Source organism: Electrophorus electricus, chromosome 3 (assembly GCF_041902795.1).
Source record: "Electrophorus electricus isolate QZ-2024a chromosome 3, ASM4190279v1, whole genome shotgun sequence".
In the NCBI taxonomy this organism is placed as follows: domain Eukaryota; kingdom Metazoa; phylum Chordata; class Actinopteri; order Gymnotiformes; family Gymnotidae; genus Electrophorus; species Electrophorus electricus.
The window spans coordinates 21,365,467-21,387,859 of NC_137499.1; the positions used below are offsets into that span (position 1 = coordinate 21,365,467).

The 22,393-nt window shown below is 46.1% G+C and overlaps 2 protein-coding genes across 5 annotated transcripts in view; one reads left to right on the plus strand and one right to left on the minus strand.

Moving 5' to 3' along the window:
• Positions 1–35: 35 nt before the first annotated feature.
• LOC113583265 (centrosomal protein of 95 kDa) lies at positions 36–13,684 on the plus strand. 4 transcript variants are annotated; one of them, XM_081710570.1, is made up of 21 exons: positions 36–444; positions 1,433–1,561; positions 1,800–1,907; positions 2,225–2,320; positions 2,970–3,048; positions 3,825–3,943; positions 4,404–4,621; positions 6,411–6,492; positions 6,716–6,780; positions 7,344–7,537; positions 7,765–7,882; positions 8,037–8,151; positions 8,230–8,417; positions 8,499–8,591; positions 8,778–8,934; positions 9,285–9,457; positions 9,662–9,742; positions 10,099–10,248; positions 10,580–10,726; positions 12,065–12,136; positions 13,025–13,684. In XM_081710570.1, exons 1-21 carry the CDS (start codon positions 426–428, stop codon positions 13,199–13,201), a joined length of 2,580 nt encoding a protein of 859 aa, XP_081566696.1. In that variant the 5' UTR covers positions 36–425; the 3' UTR covers positions 13,202–13,684. The 4 variants fall into 4 exon arrangements, with proteins under 4 accessions (XP_081566696.1, XP_081566697.1, XP_026875312.2 ...); XM_081710571.1 differs by having other exon boundaries at positions 37–444; positions 7,413–7,537; positions 10,096–10,248; XM_027019511.3 differs by having other exon boundaries at positions 38–444; positions 10,096–10,248.
• A 638-nt stretch (positions 13,685–14,322) lies between these two features.
• Positions 14,323–22,393, minus strand: part of LOC113583267 (E3 ubiquitin-protein ligase SMURF2) — a 38,186-nt gene continuing 30,115 nt past the window's right edge. The window contains exons 12-20 of the mRNA XM_035528781.2: positions 21,127–21,313; positions 19,282–19,385; positions 18,746–18,860; positions 18,367–18,545; positions 18,022–18,159; positions 17,366–17,486; positions 16,920–17,121; positions 16,753–16,828; positions 14,323–16,646 (exon numbers count right to left, since the gene is read on the minus strand). Coding sequence (XP_035384674.1) covers positions 16,547–16,646; positions 16,753–16,828; positions 16,920–17,121; positions 17,366–17,486; positions 18,022–18,159; positions 18,367–18,545; positions 18,746–18,860; positions 19,282–19,385; positions 21,127–21,313 — 1,222 coding nt within the window. The 3' untranslated portion in view covers positions 14,323–16,546. The remainder of the gene's footprint in view (positions 16,647–16,752; positions 16,829–16,919; positions 17,122–17,365; positions 17,487–18,021; positions 18,160–18,366; positions 18,546–18,745; positions 18,861–19,281; positions 19,386–21,126; positions 21,314–22,393) is intronic.

Below are 22,393 nucleotides of genomic sequence, written 5' to 3' on the forward strand. Positions count from 1 at the left end.
GACACACGACAACAACAGACGCTTTAATGTACAAACTAACGTCAACGATCGTTAAGAGAATGTCACAAATAGCTATCTGGGCATGTTTTAACCGTTTATTGTCATTTCTTATTCAGGCTGGGACCTACTCCTACTTGGAGCCGACCTCAAACAAACACAAGTCTGCGAATTTCCTTCCGCAAACACCGTTCAACGGTTTCAGCCAATCAGCGCGCGCTCGCGTTTTAAATGCCCTCAGCAGCGGCGGTTAGTGGATGCCACAGCGAGCGACTCTTTTTTAAAAATGTATTTATTCCGTTTAAAAATGCGTCCTTTTCTCGTTTTTTGGGTCTGATTTTGTTAAACATCATTTAAACTTAGAACCTCCGGTCCTTTGATTGACTCAAAGGGAACTCCGTTAACGATCGAGAGGCGCTAACTCCCAGATGGGAACCGAGGAGAGAGGTGAGTTGTTGGGATGTTAGCTAGCTAAGCTAGCTCGCGAGGCTAGGTGGGGAAGTCCTGGCTAGCAAGACTTCGAAACTCTCCCCTGCGTACGCAGTTGTAACTAACTACAAATGTTTGAAATCGTGACATTTTACAACGTATGCTCTGAACTTTAAAACAGGAAAAGATCCTTGGCCTGTGATAACAGTTAAGATGGCAAGATAGCTAGCGTTAGCTAACTTAACCTGGCGACTGTAATTTTAATTAGTGAAGTTACCGAGCTAGTTAGCTACCTCAGCGGGCTAAAGGTGTGAATATTGGTACCGAGTAAATATAACTTATTATATTTAATGTTGGCACTACATACATTAATGTTAGCACTCCGAGTTTTGTATTTAAATCGCCTTGTCACAAAGACATCACTTTAAACTTTTCAACTAGCTCACCCTATCTAAACTGCGAGTTTTGTCGGCTACCTAGCTCACTGGTTCGCTGGTTACGGTTAAGGAGTAACGTTAGAGTCGTCAGTCCCGAGCTGTGAGCTTGAATTGTGCTTGAAGTATTGCGTCCTGCTTTGAAAGTACTTCTTATCATCTAGACTTTGGCATTGAGAATTCCTAAACGTCTGGCTGTATGGTCGCTCCCTGTGTGACAACTCCGCGAATCCATGGCGCGCTTGCGCGTTGAGAGAGCGGCAAAATGTCCCGCATTGATTCTACAGAGCGGATTATAGGCAGATCGATATCCGTTGTCCTTGACTGCGCTATACATTTTTAGCCACAGTTTTGTTACAAAAAAAACCAAAACAACTTGAATGTGCATTCCATTGCTACTGACTGGATGTGAGCCAGTAAATATAATTTTATAATCAAACGACGGCTGAACCCTGGACCAATGCCAAACCCAGGATAATATACAGTTATGACATTTTTGGCTCCATGTGTTCACAGAACAAGTCTGCAGACTGCTCAGAACGGGTTTTTGAAAAATGCCTTTTCTCCCACAGATTGGGTGGATGTGGCTAATGATCTACTTTGCAAGTGTCACATTAACCTGACATTACAGAAAATAACAGATTGCGACGCTACTATTTTCGTGGCTTTGTATGAGGCCATCTTGGGGGAGAAGGTACCAGGTAAACACTTCTTGCACACAACATAAATCTATCATCATTCCTGCTGTCCCATTTTCACGGCGGTCCAAGGCTTCAAGAAGTGTTCCAGGATATTTTCTGTAGGTCCATGAAGCTGCAACTCTAAAGAAAGGGTCTTTGTAGCAAACACCATTGCGCTGACATGCTTGCATACATGTGGAGAGAGAGTGGGGTATGGTTGTGTTATGATTTGAAAGATTAATTTTCTGCTTTGTTCCAGATTATATATCTGTGCCAAAGAGCCAAGAGGATGACATACACAATGTACAATCGGTAATTGACTCATTGGCATTGGACTATCTCCAAATCAGCTTATCTCATATCACTGGTGAGGACTTATCCTGTTGCATTTTCTGTCTTGGATGTGTGCCTGTCGTTCAGTCACATACATTTAATTTATACCCATGTATAGGAATAGTGCAATAAAGTGATTGGTCATGATTTAGATGGTTTGTTAGGTGATTTTGTAGAAGCAGTTTTGCTGTTTGCCCATTTAACAGGAGGCTTTTGTTCTGGAGGAACAAGGTGGACCCACTTGGGATTGTTGGTTATGTTTCTAGGACTAAGTTGACTCCAGCATCTGGTGTTCGTTACCTCCAGTGGTAAATCTCCAGCCCTTTTTAAAACTTGTTTTTCTTCCTGAAGGTGAGAATGTGGTGAGAGGAGATAAGGACTCCATCCGGAACCTTCTGGAGATCTTTGATGGGTTGCTGGAGTACCTGAGTGAAGAGGACGGTGGAGGTGAGCCTTGTGTCCTGGATCCACTGAATACATCTCTCTCTTTTTTCTTTTTTTTTTTCTTTTTTCTCTCTCAACGGTGTGTAAGGGGCAGTTTTGCCATTTTGTTTGTGGACGCAGCAGTGTCCTTGCGCAGGATTTATGCCCTGCTAGGTCTGATCCAGCTGTGAGACAAACATGATGAATGTAATGTATTATTAGGTAACAAATATAATCAATGTAACTCTAGTTACTATTGAAATGTTGTGTAGGTTGGTGGGTGGTTTGTTTGTTTGTTTGTTTTTGTTTGTTTGTTTTTAATGCAATTTTGATGTTGAGAAAGTGTTGTCCAATTCATTAAATTCCTGGCATGCTGCTCTTGCCAGTGAGATTAGCTGTTGTTATGTCACTGTTATTTGCATCATGGTAATTATTTCACAGTAAATAAGCACTCTACATAAAGGTTATATATTTTGCTCTAAACTGGGATTTTTGATTTGATCCTACTTGCAGTTAGTTTAATATGTGTATGCAGTTAATCAGTTTTCTGTATTGATTTCACATGCCACTGGAAGCAGGGTGTCAGCAAGTGCTGCAGTGATTCAGTGTTTCCCTCGAGGATCTCCATTTTTTATTTTTTTTTTCTCTTTCTCTCTCTCTCATCCCAATACAGAACTCAATGGTACAGTTCACCCCGCAGAAACACAGGGGCTTGATGAAGAGGAGAGGACATCCCAGACCTCTACTGCACAGTGAGCATCTTACAAACACACACACACGCGCGCGCACACACACACAGACAGCTTGGGCTTTACATCTGATGACTTTTTTGTTAATGACGCAGTAGTGATTGTATCTGCATTATCTTGCGTTGCAAGGGCTGCGCAAGCATGCTGGTTTAGAAAAATCCTGCTTTCAAGGCAAACAATCATGTGATGAATAAGAATCGCACAGTATGAGGAACAAGGAACAGGTTTGCTTTGTGCACAGAGCATGTCTCTCATTCCACTGGTCTGGCATTTAAAGGCCCTGTAGTGTACATTTTCTGAATATAATCATTTGCATTGCTCTTTTAAATGGTCACAATGGTGGTAGTAGTCTCGTCAGAGGCCTCAAAACACTAGAGATGTAGGTGATATAATGAGTTTACAGGAACATTTCACTTGAAGGTGAAAAAACAGATGCGTCAGATGATGATGATGATGATGATGATAAGTGAATAAATCTTTTTATGTAAAAAACAAAGTGAGGTCATTCATTGTCGTGTCTTTTCCTTGGACATAAAATGAGTCATTAAAAGCAGGGATGACTACTGACTCCACACGACTGAATGCAGCTGAACCAGTCATGGAGGTAGGGTGGCGCTTTACTGTGTGAGTCACTGTAAGTTCAGGAATGCAAACAGTGTGAGGTCACGGTCACACTATCATGTTCAATCAATCAGGCCTCCCAGAGATAAGCTTGTTGCTTTGGTCATGTGTTTACGGCCCTCTGTCGTTTGTTCTTTCTTCGTCTTCCCTGCTTTCAGCTCTGCCGTGCAGTCCAGCAAACATTCCCTCCATTCCTGGAATGGGGACGAATCCGAGTCGACTGCTGAATTGATCCGATTGGCTGATTCCGCCTGTACATTCACCGTATTGCACGGAGGTGCTCATCACCTTTATTCAGTGTCACTACTGGTCACTTGAACCTTTTAGCCTTTTATCCACCTTCATTTTTCAGGCTGGAAACTATTTTCTATTGCAATATGCATGTCAATAATTGTGGAAATTAAAATGAAATTTAAAACGTGAGTTTTTGTTTTTGGTATAATTTCACCACTTCTCCATGACTAGTTAATGCACTACTGCAGTTCTGTTGGAAATAGTTTAGCCATTCCACTGGGAATAATTTCAGTAGGGTTATATTTTGAACATTAGACTATATACATTTTAGGCTTAGTTAAAAGTTCAAAGGGCTTTTTGTTTACTTAGGGTGACTGTTCCAGGCTCAAAGTATGGCTCAGGACTCAAAAGGCCCGGTGACTCGGTGTGAGTCCTGGGAGAGTCCCTACCTTTTTGTTTCATCTGTTCCCAGATGAAACTGTTCCCACACTCTCCTCCCTTAGGGGTCGCCCCGGAGAAATCTCCCCATATTCCACGGGAGCCAGATCCGGCTGCATCCCGGGCCACTCTGCTGCATGAGCCGCTCCGCTCAGCCATCCCGCTGCAGCCGCCCAGCCAGACCATGCCTCAGTCGGTGGGCCTAGGCTTGTTCCCGCCCTCAGACAAGCCTGCCACGCCCACAGACCAAAAGAGGCAGGGTGAAGACGCTGCTAGCAGACAGGTGAAACTCAGTCACTACTTTATGGTTCGGTATGTTTGTTTTTGTTTTGTTGATGATGGTTGGTTGGACTCTTAATTTCTCTGAAAGTCAAATTAAGAATAATATTAGGGTGTTTTAAACCAATTAATTTTTTTTCATGTAAATGCTTTCCCTTTGATTTGTTGGCTATTTCTTTGTGTACAGGACATTCTTTTGTAATACCATATACAAGAAGACTGAAAAGACTAGTTTTTTTTTTTTTTTTAAGTGACAGCCTCACATCTCTATGACTAATGACCAGTTTGTCATCATTTACAGTTTTTAGTCACAGACTTTGACTTTGCCAAGACTGGGGATGTTGCAGGGTCACCATTTGTAATACTGCAACTGGATTCCTTGTGAGGTTATTTCCCCATCATGCTCCTGTTGGAAATTTACACAAAGAGAAACTGTTGAACAGTGGAGCAGAAACAGAAGCAGCTTCTGGCCACAGCTACCCTTGTGTGCAGTGATTTTGTTCTGATAAACCAGCCAAAAAGGAAGACGAGAATCGAAATGTCCCCTCCATCTCCCAGGTCTCCTCTCCCTGCCAGAGATGTCCATGTGCTCGCTTTGCTGCTTTCTGTCTGGTGCTGCAGTGAATTCGCCTATTGGTTCTGACAATGTCAATGTTAATATTCGCATGGGCCAAGACTAAAAGCTCATGGGAATGTTGTAGTTGATTTTTACCAGAACAAGAGAGACTTAAGATGGCTCTCCTGACCGTCTTATAGCAAATGATTTTATTCCGACATTGGAAATTTAAGACAGTGAAATTGTTTGGTGTAATACAAGCCTAAGTTGCCCAATTATTTATACAATCCCATGTTTTCTACTAGTCTTCAGTGTGTGTGTGTTTATACATTTTATTTTTATATTTATTTTCATATACACACACAACACACCTTACCCCACCTTTTCACACTACGCCTCAAGCTTAAATACTACTCATGCACATCACTCTGTGTAAGCACCCCAGCCATTCCCAAACAAATACCAAGGCTTTTAGGCGTCCACTTAGACACAACCGTCAAGTCTGCAGTGTTTGAATATTTATTTTTATTTTTTTAAAGTTGTTTCCCCAGGACAGTAAAAGAGAATTTTTGTTCTTTAGCCTTTTTAAAAATACATTCTTAAGATCCTCGTGGGGCGCATGTTCTTGTGAGGTTTTCAGAAGCAGCCGTGTCCAAAGTCAACACCCTTTCCCTTCGGGATTTCCAGAGACGTCTTGTACTGAAAGGGAAAACCGTGCCCATGGAACAGGAACAAGCCTCTGTGTAGATATATACAGCAGATGAGGTCATTGTTATTGTTGGGTTGCTCGGCAAAAGTGAACGTGGATTACATCATAGTTTCAGTCAGTGGCGTGACAGGGATGACGCCTCCTTGCTTCAGAGGTGCCGGGAACTATTCTGTGGGGCTGACGGCTCACTGCCGAGGCCCCACAGCCTGTACCTTGGAGCTTGGCCAAGGGTGACGGCGACCAGTTTTTAACGGAGGGAACTGACCTGGCACCCAACCTTTGGTCCTGTTTCTTTTCCTGATTTTCAAATTTCGTGTAGGACAGTTATCAGCATGTACGATTTCAGTGCGTAATAAGCTATGAAGTACCTAATATTAATGTCAAACTGTCCAGGAGGCAATTGTCTTTTGCCCTGGAGGGGGGGTATTTAGGGTGCAGGGCAGACTTGTGTGCCTTTTTAATTGGTGTTTTTCTATTTGGACTCAATTCTCAGGTTAATTTGCTCAAACTCTCCTCTCTCTCACACAGAATGGTCTGTTTCCAAGGCTGCAGCATGATGGTGTTCATGCTAACGGAGCACTGCCCCCTCTGTTATCTTGCACGTCCCCTGGTGAGCGTCATATGTCCTTCTCTCCCTTTAGCAAAGACACCGTTGCACCTGATCTCTGTACAACATACCCAAATTACTCCAAGAGATTTGAATGGTTTTGTATTGGTGTGTGGTTTTGTTTTTAAAAGGAAAATCTTCTGCTTTAATTGCAGTCTTCCTGACAGCAGTTTGCTTATTTATTGACAATTTGTTCTTGTTGATGAGTAATTGTTTTTTGTCTCAGAGAGTGAGAAGTCTGTGCACAGTGTGAGAGAAACATACTCTGAAGTTCCCAAAGTACAAGTGGAGGTAGGCCCTATAGCAGCTTTAACCTTCGACCTTCCACATCGTGCCCCGCTCTGCCCCATCACACACACAAATACATGCTAGAATGACCACACGACTATCAGTGCTGTTTAGGCATGTTTGGGTGTGCCTGCTGCAGTCAACATAATGGAATCCTGTGTCACAGAGCCAGAGAGATACAGAGAGCCTTCCCCTTCTCAGGCTGCGTTGGAGACGGCTCAGTCCGGCAAACATCCATCTCCCACTGTGTCACGAAGCCTGACTGAAGCACACCTTAGGTGTCTGTCTTAAGTTTGAAAAACACTTGCTGGAAACAAATGGTTTTCTCAGTACGAAAACCAGCCTGCCAAAAGTTTACCCAAATAAGCACGTCATTTTTTTGTCAGAAAGGTTTATCATCAGTAGTGTCTTCCAGAACATCAAGTTTGTAAGACCATGTGGCGTCTTCAAACTCCGTCATCTCAGAATGAACAAGCAAAACCCCGCAAACCAACGGGACATCCCAGAATGTTTGTTCGGTATTGCTCGTACCGTTGGGTCTCAGACTCCGCCTCTATCCCCTTCAGGGCGGCCCTGAGGTGACTCGGCGGGTCCTGTTCCGGACTCAGCCTGATGTGCGGCTCCTGTCCCAGCAGGATGAGCAGGGGCGGAGCCAGCGAGAGGACGATCCAACGCACAGCCAAGGAGAAGAGAGCGAGGAAGAGCCGGCGTATAGTTCGGGGTTGTTGTCCGAGAGACGGAGAAGCTGCAGACGCACGAGGTGGGCACAGGGTAAAGCGGTTACACAGAAGGTAAACTGGGTGAAGCTTACCAAGATAAGAACATGGAAGCTTCTGGAAGTAGTGAAGAGATTTTCTGGGATTTTTCTGTTATTTTAAATCTTTTTTCCATTATTTTATCATAATATTTGTCATGTTATTTGTAAAATGTCATATTGGTAAAGAATGTGACCTGTACTTGCTCGCTCTCTCTCGCGTGCTCTCTCAGGTGGGTAGAGGAGAGCGAGGACCCGCTGCACAGGCGGAGTCAGAGGAACCGGCAGGCGGAGCAGGAGCTACAGGAGATGTCGGAGAACCTGGCACGTCGCCTAGAGGAGCTCGACCTGGTTAGTGCGCTGGGACCCCGCTCCTTCTGCCCCACACGTGGTTCGGTCCGCGCTGCAGCAACTGATGTTTTCCCATATTTTCATGTTCTAGAAGACTTTGAAAAGGTTTACAATACGGAATGGCTGCAAATCCACGGGATGTTTCTCCTTGCAGATGCTGAAGAGAGCGTTGGGAGAAGCGGGGGTGGAGCCTAAACCCCAGGAAGAGGACAAACGCTCACATCACAGTGACAGCGTCATGGAGTGCAGACGTGCCCCCCGACCCACAGGTGACCTCCTGACCTCTAGTGCATACTTGCTGCACTGAGGATCCAGGCTGCTGCTAACCCCTCCCCCTCCCCCCATAGATCTGGCTGGTGTGGACAGATCCCCTCGCACGCGCTCGCTCTCCCCCTCCCCGCCCCCTGCGTGCCACTCTCCCCAGAGCCAGCCAGAAGCCACCGTGTCAGCGGATGGGCGGCTGCGTGACTCCCATAGTCACCATGGTGACCGCTGCGAGCACCAGCACCAGCAGATCCAGTGCAGGAGAAGCCAGGTGAGAAAGGCCTGTACTAGCCTGTAGATGATGGAATGCCCCAGAATGACAGTGTTGTGTAATACCTGTGTTGGCCTGTAGATGGTGGCAGATGCGTATAAGGCAGAGCTGAAAAATTTAGACGAGCAACAGAGAGCAGAATTGGTCATTGAGAGACTCCGAGCACAAGAAGCTGTAAGGGCATCTACCCACCCCCCACCCCTCCTAAAACTTTGAAGTTGTCTTATTCAGTGTATAAGTATAAAGCACAGTGTGTTTGACAAACAACTGCTAAGAAGTAGTGCTATGTAAATGTACCCAACTTAATAACAGCGATAATGCTAGTAAAACCTTCATGAAAGTGTGTGTCTCTCTCTTCAGGAACGAGAGTACAGGGAGGCCGTGCGTAAAGAAGCAACTCGTCTTCTGAAGTCGTCTCACGCCCACAGATCCAAGTCGTTGCTCTTTAGCAGAACGGCGCGTGCCAAAACCGCTCCTACCACTCGACGGCAGGCCCAACCCCGCAAAATGGCGCCTTGTAAGACCTCCCCCTTCCCTGGCTTTACCTGCACAGATTGGACAAATGCCGTTTCTCAGTCTGTGTGAGCATTTAGGGCTTTTATTTGAAAGGTGATCTGTAGGGTCTCAGTGTTAGGCATAGAATGGATTAACAGTGCATTCCCTGTGGTGACTTGTGGTTTAACGGACAGAGCCTGTGAAGAGCTGTTCCTTCCATTTAGATAAATGTCTGCTTTGCTCCATAAATAGCTGCTGTTGCCGCTGGTCTGAGTCCACTGGCTCTCTTAGACTTGCACAAGCAGTGGAAATTAAGATGTCTTAGCAAATGTGCTCATAGAGTGAACTTTTGGGGTGTGTGTGTGTGTCCAGTGCGGGTGAAGGAGAATGACTTGCTGCCCACTCTGTTGGAGGAGTTCCCTCCCTTGCCATTCTCTCGTCACACACTCAACTGCATGTGGAAACAGCAGATACAACAGGTCGACCAGCTCAACGCCCTGGACAAGCACAGCCGACACACACACACCGCCAAACTCTCCAACCAGGTCAGAACTGATGATCAACACACTCTGTCAACTTCATCAACCCAGCCAGAACAAACATATAAACTCACCCAACCCGGTTGGAACAAACACATACAAATGCAAACCACTAAACTTACCAACCACATCAGAATGAACACCCTCTGCCAAACTCACCAACCAGGACACACACACAGTGTTCTTGTTAACAAAGGTTGTGTTCTCCAGAGAGAGGTGGAGGAGGCTCAGAGGAGACACGAGTTGCTCATGGACATCATCCGCAAAGAGCAGGAGCACAGCCGCCGATTGGTGAGAACGCGCCCACCCCCACGGGCACACACTCGTTTACACACCCTATTGAGAATATACTTGTCTTGAGGGCAGTGAGTGTTTGCAGTGTGAACCAGGGCCCTTCCTTAAAGGGGAGGTCTGCTAAATGTGTATTTTTCACTTTAATGACATGTTCTCCAGCTGCTGTGACATTTGCATCTGCAGTTTTGTGTGTCTGTGCATCTAAAGCTGTGTTTGTGTTTGTTTTAAAACAACGATGGAATGGAAGTGTGTTTTAATAGGTCTACTTATATTTCTGTTTTCAAACTGTCCAGGATGCAGGAGAGTTACCCTCTGAATGTGACGGCGCTCTCTCTCTCTCTCTCTCTCAGAAGGAATTCCGGGAGCGTGTTCAGCAGCAGCGCTTGGCGCAGAACAAGCTCCGTGAGCAGAGGCAGCAGGTGGCGCGCGCCCGCAAGTACCACAACGACTACCATGTGCAGCTCCGTGCCCGTCGGCTCCGGGCACGCACCCATGAGGAGAGGGTGAGGCCCGCCTCTATATACAGGGACGCCTACGAACGTGCACTCTGCATTAAACCATTAAAAAGTGTCCCAGGTTTAGTTTGGCTCTGGTGTACAATCACGTGGAGCTTAATGAAAAATCCGTTCCTGGATTTTGTAATTGCAGACAGTTACTTGAACATAACTGAATGAAAAATTGTTGACCATTTTCTCAGAGCGCCTGCCTGTCAGGTAAAGGGAGGGTGGACAATGGGGCTGGAGGGCTGTGATTTGAATCCCTTCACCTTTCAGCCTATCAGGGCACTACAGGGCACCCTGCCACATCCAACATTTCTCCTTACTCTGCGTGCAGATGTTCCGGCAGGTGTTGGAGGAGGGCCTGGAGCTGCAGAAGGCTCGTCTGCGGGAGGAGCGAGCGTATGCTAAAGAGCAGCGCCAGGAACGGCAGCAGCGGCACAAGGATGAGATGGAAGCCATGGAGAACTATTACAGGGACCAGGTGAGGCCCGCCCACTCCTGCCCACCGGTGCGCTTACTGTCCACTAACGCGGTCACTGTGTCCCACCCACGTCCACCAACCACATTACTGCACTTATTAGCTGGAGAAATCTTTGGATCGGACAGTGAGCCACTGCCAGCGCTTTGCTGTGAACGGTCCTCTAGAGTGCTTTTGTGCACTTGTGTGGCCTGCAGAAAACCTAGGATACGTTGAGGTCTTCACTCAGTGGTCAGACATGTTGCCCGTAAGGCTGACTGCACCACAGGGGCCTCTGTCAGTCTGGTTTGGAAAGTTGGGTCATGAGTCTACACTCAGTACCAGAAATCTGTCCATTCCCAGATGGTGTGCACTCGCGTCTCTTTTAAAGAATGAACAATACACATACACGCGCGTGTGCACCCCCCCCCCCCCCCCCCCCCCCCCCCCGTTAATGTAGGACTAATTTTATCTGAAGTGGTAGATGTTTTGTGCCCCCCCCCCTGTGTCCGACAGGATTTGTAAGCACAGCAGGCTAAAAATACTGACGTGACTTTGAGCTTCCGTTCCTGTCTGCCTGCTACCAGCAGTAATCTGATCACAGAGGTGGGGGGGGGGGGTTATTTTGGAAAAGACATTAAAAATACTTTCCATCTTGCATATTGTTCCATGGATTTCTTCTTTATTAAATGAATGACACCATGGCCTTGACTGTGTGATAGTGTGTGTGAGACTCCAGCAGAACTCCAGCTGCAGAACAGAGAACAGTGATCTTTTTTTTTTTCATGCATTTTTAATTTGGGATAAAGGGTGATTATAGAAATGATGAGCTCTACTAAAATGTGTGTGTATCGATTATTTATTTATTTATTTATTTATTTTTGAATGCACATACTTCAAAACAAGCCCTGGCTCTTTTCCACTTCCCTTTGGCACTGCTGTTGTACCTCTTGCTGAATTTCCTGGTAGTGATAGATGTGGGTTCACTTTGACACCAAGTATGATTAGATTACTCAAATAACCCTGAATTTAAAAATGACAACTTTAAATTTGATAACTATTTTTAGTTTGTTATACTTTCATCATCCCTGTTGAATTAAAAATAGTTTTAAAATCGCCACAGAGATTTTGACTCGTTTCATTGATGAATTAAAAACATTTGTCAACAAACGCTAGTAATTTTGTTGATGAGATTAACACTGAGACAGTGCCACTGAGCCTCAGGACCAGTTGGTTGTTCCTTGAAGTTTGTTGAGAGATGGTTTCTGTTCTGACCGATGCACAGGAGGAAGTAGGGCCATAATGAATGGTTCCGTTTCCTCACTGTTCATGCACATTGTTTCTGAATCTCATTCCATGTAGTTCTCGATGCTGGCCGAAAGACTGGCCCTGGAGCGGCAGGAGGTTCAGGTGCGGACGAAGGCCCAGGAGAAGGTGGGTCATGCTCCCCCCTCCAAACTCTCCTCTGCAGTAGGGCTTCCACTGGCCCGGAAACCTCTGGAACAAAATGGGTCCCACAACCACATCCCACTGAAGAGGAACCAGGCATTATGGGATACTTTGCCCCATACCAGATTATTTTCCCCACAACATAACTTTCTCACACAGACTTAAATAACTCAGTTCATCAGTAATCATCGCTGATCTTCCCTGCAGTCTTTGGTTAAAACTTTACTGAGTATGAATGCTAAAAGAGTGCTTGTGTCCCCACAGGCAATTAAGGACAAATGAGAAGCTGAATGCTATAGCTGATCGTTCGTAGAGGGCATGTAAAGTTACATATCTGAAACTAAGTGTTATGAGTGTACAAAACAAAACCAGGCTGCAGTCACATAGGAGTATGGCAAAAGAGTGAATAAAAAACATTTCACATATGTATATTTGAATCATTTTAATCTTGTGTGATTAAGGCAGTACAGCTGTGCCTTCTACAACGACCTGTAACTGAATAGCTTTGAGTGCAAGGCAGGGGGCGCTGTTGTTGCCAGACGTACTTGTCGTGTGCGAGCCCCTCTCGTGGACAAGCTCCCACGATGTTCTCATTTGTATACAAATGTACGTTACTAACACACACAAGAACACGTCACTTAGGGCAAGCGCAGCCGCATAGACTTCCATCCTGAAAACGTGCAGAAGGTTCAGGAAAACGTGCTGGATATGTACACTGATGACTGTTGGCAGTAAAGCTCGTTGTGGACACTGTGGACCCGGCTGTAATCCTGGAATATATTTTTTTCACCCATGAGCAAAGATGTTTCTAGATAAGACCACCCTTCCTCATGTTTTTCTGTTTACTCCTGGCTTTGTTTGTTTGGTTGCTAGGCGCTGCAGAAGATGAAGCGGGAGCTGCGGAGAAGGATGGAGCGCGAGATCGGCGAGCTGCAGGCGCTCATCCTGCAGGCCGACGAAGACGACTACTTCCGCCAGCTGGAGGCTGAGCGGCTACGCCGGCGCGTGCAAACAGCCTCCTTCCACTATGGCACTAGCTGCGCGAACTGACTCCAGATCAGGAGGGGAGCGCTGCCAGTGGGTGGCTTGCTGAACAGGGCTGCTCTGAGATCAGCCGTGGCCGACCCAGTTTCTTGCATAGAGGATGGGGTCTTAGTGGTTTTCGGTATTTAAGTGTTCGTATTGCTGCAATAAACTTCTGCAGAGTCCGTTTCTGCATGTGGCGCCGGGTACGAGCCATTTGGCTGAATGGCAGAACCTCCGTGGTGAGGATGGCACTCCTTTGAGTGAAGAACATGTGGCTGCAATAACACCAACTGTATTTATGGGATTTCAAGTGTTTTCCTCGCAATTTATAAGTGTAAGATCAAGTCAAACTCTTACTGTCTTTTACTGCATTGTCAAAAAGTGGCAACAAGAACAACACGACACCAACCAGCCCTACCGAGCTATAACCCAGCTGCCTGTTGATTGCACACATTTACGTTGTGGTTTGTAAAGTATTTTATTAAACCACAAAGATGGGGAGGGGTAGATGCTAAGCTGTGATCCATGTTTCTGGAATCAAGAGTCTCACGCCATACTGGACATGGACAAAAACGGTTTTAGGTACAGTTATTGCAAAAAGCAGCTCTGCTGTTACTACAAAAATGAGACAGTTGGACTGGACTGCTTCTGCCTCAGCAGTTGAAGACATGTTTCAGGCAATGAGTCTTAAATAGGACAGTACTGCAATACACACACACATACCCTTTTTTTGCTGCTAACACTGAGTCTTTAATTACAAAACTGGGTTGCATCACCAAGTTTTTTATGACTTCTTTTAAATTCTTTGGGTGGTGTATATGTTTTGCTTTTTTTTTTTTTTTTTTTTTTTGGGAAGTGCCCCTTTCCATGGCAGTAGACCACAGACTAATGCCCCCGTGTTAATAACGTCTCCTAAGTCTACACCATCATAGGTGATGATAGCTTTGAATTCCTCATTGCTGAACTGGGTTTTCTTTATTTGTGAACACCGTCATTATTTATTAAACCACAAAATTAATTTTGCTAATTGCACTAACAAATACAAGAACTATCAGTGTGAACTGTAACTGTCTCATGAGCAGCTTATTCTGTGTCACATGATGTGGGAGAGGAAGGCAAGGGGGGAAATACACCCACAGAAAAAGTTCTCTGTTGAAAGCAGAACACTGCCAGTTGCAAGCAGGTCCCAGTTTATTGCTCGTATCTGGAGGTGTACAGGAGGAACACGGCGTTCTGTTATGTACAAACAGGTGACTCGGATGGCAGGGACAATAAATACAAATTCCAAAGAAAAATCCAAAAAACAAAACGGAGCACGTTTGTCAAGCTTGTGTACAAGACCAAAACTTATGCACGCGCGCACACGCGCACACACACACCTGGCATTCCCACACAAACCATTCATGTCATGTCATACCAGTTAGCCAAGATTACAGTTTTGCAAGTAGAACATGCTAGAAAGGTGATTGCGAGTTTTCAAAGTCCAATATGTATAATGCATGATAGATGATTTTGGACTAGTTCAACCTGTACAGGAGCTGGAGACCACGTACTGTTCTAACAGAACGGTCTTAATGCTAAATCCCAACAACTGGTAACAAATAGATTAATATTCTTGATAAACTAAAATCTGTAAATGTTAATTTTTGCATTAAGAAAACCTCTTTAAAGCTCTCATCAGCATATGAAAAATATTCTGATACTTTACAAAGCACCATTATGAGTATACTTTTTTTTTAATTAACATTTTTATCGAGAGTATATGTGAACTGAGTACACCTGGGAGGAGTTATCACTGCAAAAGACAACTTCCATAATCATAGGAATTTGTTATAAACATCAAAATACATTTATAAAAAAAAATTATTATACATAAGGGTAAGACAAAGTCTTGCGCCGTTTCCAATGTTTTAGAATGAAAGATTCGGTACGGGCAAGGGTGATGCGTCAAGAGACGTGCTGCTCTGAAGGAACACACACCCCTCGGACTGAACTGAGCAGTGTCGTGTGGCCTTGCTAGTGCAGAAGACTGCAGAAGATACCGACTGGCTCTGGCCTTTGCCCTCACCTCTGACCTTTCCAAAAAATTTAAAATACAAGCCGGTGGTGCATGCAGTCATCAAAACCTTTTTGAGCAGGCACACATAAAAAGATCAAGGGAGGGAGATCCTACATGACCTGAGATTAAATCCTGTAACATTTAAGCCATATACAAAATATAAATCTATACAATTTCTTTAGAATGACAAAGCCCTGTATGTATATATTTATGTATACTTGTACAAATGTGCTGTGAATTCGGTCAGAGATAAGCGTGATATGGGCTCCTTAGTTAACCCCAAATGCCCTTGCCCCAGCACTTCTAAATGCTCTTCAGACAAAAGTCCAGGGCTTGTAATCATGCCAAAGGCCTTAATGCACAGAGGCCTGACCCCAGTGGCCGGCCTTAGCCTTTCAGCTCCGGGTGAATATAATGGCAGAAGTATGGCAGAGCTGCTCTAAGATCAGTCATCTCCCTATCAGCAGCTGGGTTTCATGGGAATTCTTCAGTCATTGCAGCACCTACCGGGTTGTTGCTGTGGACAGCGAGAACAGTTACCATCAGACTAGCACATCACTACCAGGCTGGCCATCTGACACTGGAACAAAGCCTTCTCCCAAACACGTTCTCCTGACTCAACCGCTTGCAATAATCAACATTATGACTCTTAACAGTTATTCTACATTTATTGCTTGTTTTGCTCTGTGTATCATTCAACCTTCAAGTCTTCTCAACCAGATTAAAAGGTGTGATGGGGACCATATACAGTTACAAGGATAAGTCTGCCAGAAACACTGCACAGTGGAGTGTTTGGTCCGCGTTAGCCTGAGGATGAGCTGGTGAACTGAAGCACTAAACTGTGCAGTGCTGGGATCAGGAGGCCAGAACTCGATCCTGCTACACTGGCTCCACTGCAATACTGCGCCTCCAGACCTGGGGCTTTGCATATTATGTGTACGGGTTCATTCTTTCATTCATTGCCCGTTTTTCTGTCTGACTCTTTGCCTCCATCATACACACATGCGATGCAACACACATACTCACACGCGCATTTTCAGAGTAAACATGGAATCTTCACACGGGTCTGGGGCTTGTAAGCACACCCCAAAATATGTCCATATTCAACACTTTCAGATTTAAGATGACTTCTTGTTGGTTCATAGCAGCTGAGAGAAGATGAATTGAAAAAAAAAAAAAAGCTAGGAAAAAATAAAGTAAAACGTTTCTGCATGGGGCTCCATGAACTCCCTCTGCCCCTGGGGTGAGATCATGCCACCACCGAACTACCCAGAATCCCTTGCGCAGGCTCCTCCCTTTGAAGCAGCCAATCATTCGACAGCAAATCCGCAGGTTTCCTCGATGGCCGTGAGCAGCTTGTCGTACAGTTTATCGTAGCTCTCGTAGGGGGGAATGTCAATGCGGTTAAAACTACACAGACAAGAAAGCAGACGTCAGAACCAGTCATTTACATGACAAACATGTTTTGAAGGTGTGTGTGTGTGTTCTAGAACTAAGAGGACTAAAGTGCGTTTACCACGTGTGGGCTTTTGGCAAGTTGTTTGTGTTTGCGTCAATCTGATGGATGGTGAACTGCCTGGGCCCTGCTGCACCTAAACACAACGTCAGCAAGATGAAGGAACGCAATCAGCAAAACATTAGGAAAGAAACACCTAACAGCAGCACGCACACACATGCACGCACCCTGGAGGGCTTTGAAGCCCTGGAGGGGCACTCTGGAGGAGCCGGTGACGAACTGCAGCAGCCTGGCTCGCCGCTCCTCGTCAAAGGACTCCACAGCCTTCCAGAACCACTTGACCACACTGCTCTCGGCCGTGCAGTGCTTCAGACGCGTGTTGGCCCGCCAGTCGTGGATGTCGATCTTCCCCAGGCCACACACGATCAACTGTGGGGGTGGGGGGGATACTGCAGCTCACGCGGCACCCACTGGCCATCCCAGCTGTTGTTCTACGATAACTGTGTGTGTGTGTGTGTGTGTGTGTGTGTGTGTGTGTGTGTGTGTGTGTGTGTGTGTGTGTGTGTGTATATATATATATATATATATATATATATATATATATATATATATATATATATATATATATATATATATCTCTCTCTCTCTCTCTCTCTCTCTCTCTCTCTCGTACCTCCAGCTCCTTTTCATCGAAAGGCTTGAGCAAGTGTTGTGGTATGACCTCATTGAAGCCTTTCTGAAGAGCCAGGAACTGAGCTTCAATACCGTGCAGGAAACGCCAGTTCACATACAGTCTGCACAGAAGATATACAGCACAGTGCAGCTACAGGACAGTTACAGAACAACTATAGAACAACTACAGGACAGTTACAGTACAGCTCCAATACAGTTACAGTACCAGAGTGCTTCAGAATAGGGAACAGCAGCATTAGAGAAGAATCCAGCGAGGGGGAAGGCATGAGAACTCAGAGCGGCCCCAGAGGATGGAGAGAGACGTGACCCCAGCTCTGCACAGGGTCATGCTTTCCCTGCTCCACAACACCTGATAGAGTTCACTAGTTAATGATCAATCCCGCAGATGCTGAGGCGGGACTAATCAATCATGTATTAAAGCATGAGACATGATGTCTCTAACTCACTGGAAGCCACTGTAAGGACACGGCAGTGTGGTTAATATGACTCAACTGTATGTCCTGACCGGCAATCAGGCAGCAGCTCTCTGAACCAGCTGTGGCTGTCTATCTGCCTTTTCTCGGAGGGCTGGAAGGAAGTGTGTGTGTGTGTGTGTGTGTGTGTGTGTGTGTGTGCGCGCGCAGGCAGGCCTCCTACCTAACATACTCCTTCTTGGTCTCCTCGGTGACTGGGACACTCTTGCCATTGGGTTTAAGCTCATGCTGAATGATCTGGCCGTATGCACTGTGCTCCACACAGAACGTGTGGTCCAGCACCCCGGTGATGTCATTCTCCCTGGAACCAGAACAATACCACTGACATCGTCCGACTGCACACAAGACACTTGGATGCGTCTGGAAAAGTAACTACTCCAAAAAGCAGCTACCACAAAGAACCACGTGGAGTAAACGTGTCCCCACAGTCGTAGGGCTACTAGGATGTTTATTAGTTCTTGCCCGCAGTGTGTGTGGGAGTGGGACTGCGCTGGAGGCGTTCACTCACAGTATCCAGACAAGGCTGTTGTAGAGGTCGGGGTCCACCGACTCCATGTCGTCCAGAGTGATGAGTTTGCCCAGCAGCTGTTTGTAGAAGGGCAGTGTGAAGCCGCCGTCAATGTAGTGGCCGTGGAACACCGCCATTCCCATGATTCGCCCAACAAAGTGGAAATACGACAGGTGCTCCTGTACCAGACGCACATGTACGGGTGTTCAGCGAGGGCTTCGCTCCGTGAGCGCTTTGTAAGTGAACTGTGTGTGTGCGCGTGCGTGAATGTGTCTGAAATCCATCAGATCATTTGTGTGTGTGTGTGTGTGTGTGTGTGTGTGTGTGTGTGTGTGTGTGTGTGTGTGAGTGTGTGAGAGAGAGAGAGAGAGAGTCTTACTGGGTTGACTGAGGAATCGGGGTTGATCTGAAGTGTGTAGATGTCGTCACGGGAGTACTGGAACAGGCCATAGTATGGGTTGAGCATCTCGTGGGAAAGCAGGTACAGCCATTCTCTGAGGACATCACAGAGCAGCACACACACGCACTTTCACTGCACACTGTTCTGCCACTGTCAGCAAACGTTCGCTAGGCCAGATTCTTGCAGTACATTCTGATTCAGAGGCCTTTTGTAGGGAGATTTCGAGGGTTATATTTAGGAGCTGACGTACGGCTGCTAACAGAGCATGCCGCAGAGCTAACTGACCCACGGCCACCCAGCTAAAGCCAAGCACTCCCAAGTTCATTTAATCCTACCACAGCCTCTTCATTTAACTCGGTTTTATTGCGACGCCTACATGCCACAATTACAATATCCAAGAATTGGCAGATAAAGTCAGGGAAATAGCAGCTGCTATGCTGGTACAACATTAAAGCTCTTTGGAGGCTAGCTAGTCCCTGTATAGGGTCAGGAAAGGAGTGTGGCTGTCCATGTACCTGGCCACGCCTCCATAGTCAAGCCCCTCCTCTCCTCTGAACTTCACCATCAGCCTCTTCCACAAGTCCTTCTGCCTCATCTTCATCACCTGCCGATATGACTCCTGCAAGCACGCATGCGCACACACACACACACACACACACACAAGCTTGAATCAGTAATTCACTTCCAACACTTCACAACTGGAGATGAGACTAACAGAAAGCAAATTAGCAAATATTTAACATGTTTATTAGTTAACAACTTGCAAGAACACCACAGAGCTGTCAGAAGGACTGCAGTTTATTTACAGTCTCTATGAGCTTTTTGTCAACAAATTTCAAAATTACACATTTAAATATTGATATCCAAGTTCAATAAATGTGCAATTAAAGTTAAATAAGTCATTTTATTTGAGATCAAGTAACAGCTTTAACGTGCAAGCGTCAACCAAAATCAGTGTTTAAAGTGTTGATGAAGCAGTGTGATGGTCCTGCACCAGCACTCTGACCCCACCGTCTCTTTGAGAACGTGTTGCAAAACGTGGCCCCCAGTGGACACGCACGGATAACGCAACATGCTTGCTCCCCACGCAGTCTTTCGAGGGCCCTCCCGAGAAACACGGGCCCCGTTGAGAAGGGAGGAAAACAAAGCGTGGGGATGATGACAGCTGAACTGAGAGAGAGGGAGGGAGGCCCGGAGAGCTTACAGCACGCTCTAATGTCATGAACACCCATCTATTTGCAGAATATTTAACGGACAACTGACACTGCTCCCAGATTGACTGACTAATTTAGTACTTATTGTAGGGTATTGTTTATGTTGTTTAACAAACTCTAGCACTTATTGTTTATAGCACTTATCATTGTTTAAGAGAGACCTTATGTATTTTGTACTTCTAGGTATCAGCATTCATCCTTGTATTCTACAGTATTCTAGTTCATTGGTATGTTTAATTCTAACCTACTGTACCTGGATGTATTCTATGAGTAAATGACAAAGCACTTTTGTAAGTCGCTCATGTAACACCACCTGAGTGTTTCCACTCAAACGCAGGTCTGGAGCTGCACTGGGCACACAGCGCATTCCTCTGGCTTCTGCTGCCTTCTGAGCACATGTGCGTAAGCTGCTGAGCCATGTCAGACTGGAAAAGGCCCTGTGTATGTGTGTGTGCTTCCAGGCTGTCATGGAAGTAACATTTTTTCACTGCTGGCTGCCGAGGCGAGAGTTCTGAAGCTTGGTTCAGGCCCAGCGTCCATATCGGTCTCTCCATCCTTCCGCACTCAACCCTCCCTGCCCCCACAACCCCAGCCCCGTTCCGTTCCCCGCTGACATCATACAGCAGGAATTCCTGCTTTCCAAGAACCATATGACAGGCGTGAGGGGAGGAGAGAGGAGGAAAGAAGAGAATAGGTTTTCAAGTGTACGGACGTTCTGAGCTGAAGGATTCTATATCCAGAACGGTCCTCCGGGAAGGCCGGGCACAGCGCTCCCATAATGCACCTGACCTGGGTCCATCCCTTCAACACTGCAAGGAGCCTTTTTTTCCCCCCCCCCAACATACTTTTCTTCTTAGAAACCGTCTTCTTGTAAAACATTTCTTTTTCTACGTATGAGATAAAATGTTTGCTTTGTGGAAGGACTTACTTCAAAAGCTGTCCTGTTGTTTTATAGCCGTTATGACGAGTGCACGATGAACAGTTTTCCCTCATCACATGCCAAGCGCTTTTTATTTATAACCCCACAGAGTTGCCCGCATGGGATTTCGTGCTGAGGAAGCAGGCTGCCCTCCACAGTGCCTGCTGTGTTCCTGGGACGCACAATGGCTTGGGGTGTGTGTGTGCGCGTGGGTGTGTGTGTCTTACCTCGAAGATCTCCTCCCTGCAGACCTCCACGCGGCAGTGGCCTGCCTGCGGCTGCTGCTGTACCAGCTCCTGCCTAAGCACCTTCAGCTTGTGCACCAGGTCGCGCTTATACTTGGGGACCGTCAGACACTCGGCCTCCTCTGGCAGGCCGGCCAGAGCCAGCTGCTCGCTCAGCTGGGAGTGACGGCTGGACAGGGAGACAGAGAGAGATGCAAAGCCACAGAAAGACAGAGAGAAAAAGAAATGGAGATGATCATTTCAATATTTCAACTGGCCTCTGTAAACCAGGACCATGTGAATTGTTACTGCACGCAGCAAAGTGAGAGGCCTGCTCCAATTCCTGCCCAGCTGAAAATAAAGGAGATCAAACTTGTGCCTATGCTGTCAATTCTGGCAACGTCACTCAACGCCACCCAATCCCTCAGCATCCTTCCTGAGGGAGGGAGAAAGAGGCAGAGAAAGAACCAAGGGAGGAAAAGAGGGAGAAGGAGACAAAGAAGTGGAGATGTGCACGGGCTCCGAGGCACCAGCACGGTACAGCAGCCACACGGCCTCACCCGAACACGTCCTGAACTGTCCACACCAAGCCTCCACACACCTGCATCATCCCCACAGCCCGTGCAAGCCTCAGGAACTAGCTGACGCAGCAAAGACGCAGTTCAGACTATAAACCACAGCAGACCAGTTTTCAAACCGGTCGTCTTCTTTTAAGGCCCAAAGTTTTTACATTTCTTAAGGTCGTCTGTTCTTTCTTTTTCTTGCATCTTTCCAAATGACGCATGATGTGGTCTTTGAAAACTGGCCACTCCATGTTGCCTACACCTACCGCGGATATATTACATGGTATAATACCGTGTTGCCCAGTCCTGGTGGGGTTTGTGTGTTCCTTTAATACATTTAGCCATTTGGGATCTGTGTGGTGAATGTATCTTAGAGAACATTTACACAGTTAAGGGCTTTTGGGAGGAAGTGCACTAGAGAGGTTCTATGGTTTACTTAGTCATTATGTTAAGTACACTGCGATTGCCTTAAATGGTTCTTGAATAAATAAATAAAATAAAAGTCTGGGGCAAAGCAGACAGCAATGGGAAAGCCCAAAGCCTTCCAGTCCGACACTGCTTCAATTCAACAGATGCAGCCCTACACTCACTGGGCCTGTCAGGAAGTCTCTAGAATGACCCCGTCTGTCCTGGTGCTTCTTTTCCTGAACATCCTAAAGGCAACTGCCACTGTTAGAAAGCTGGCGTCTGCTGAAGAATCCTGGGCC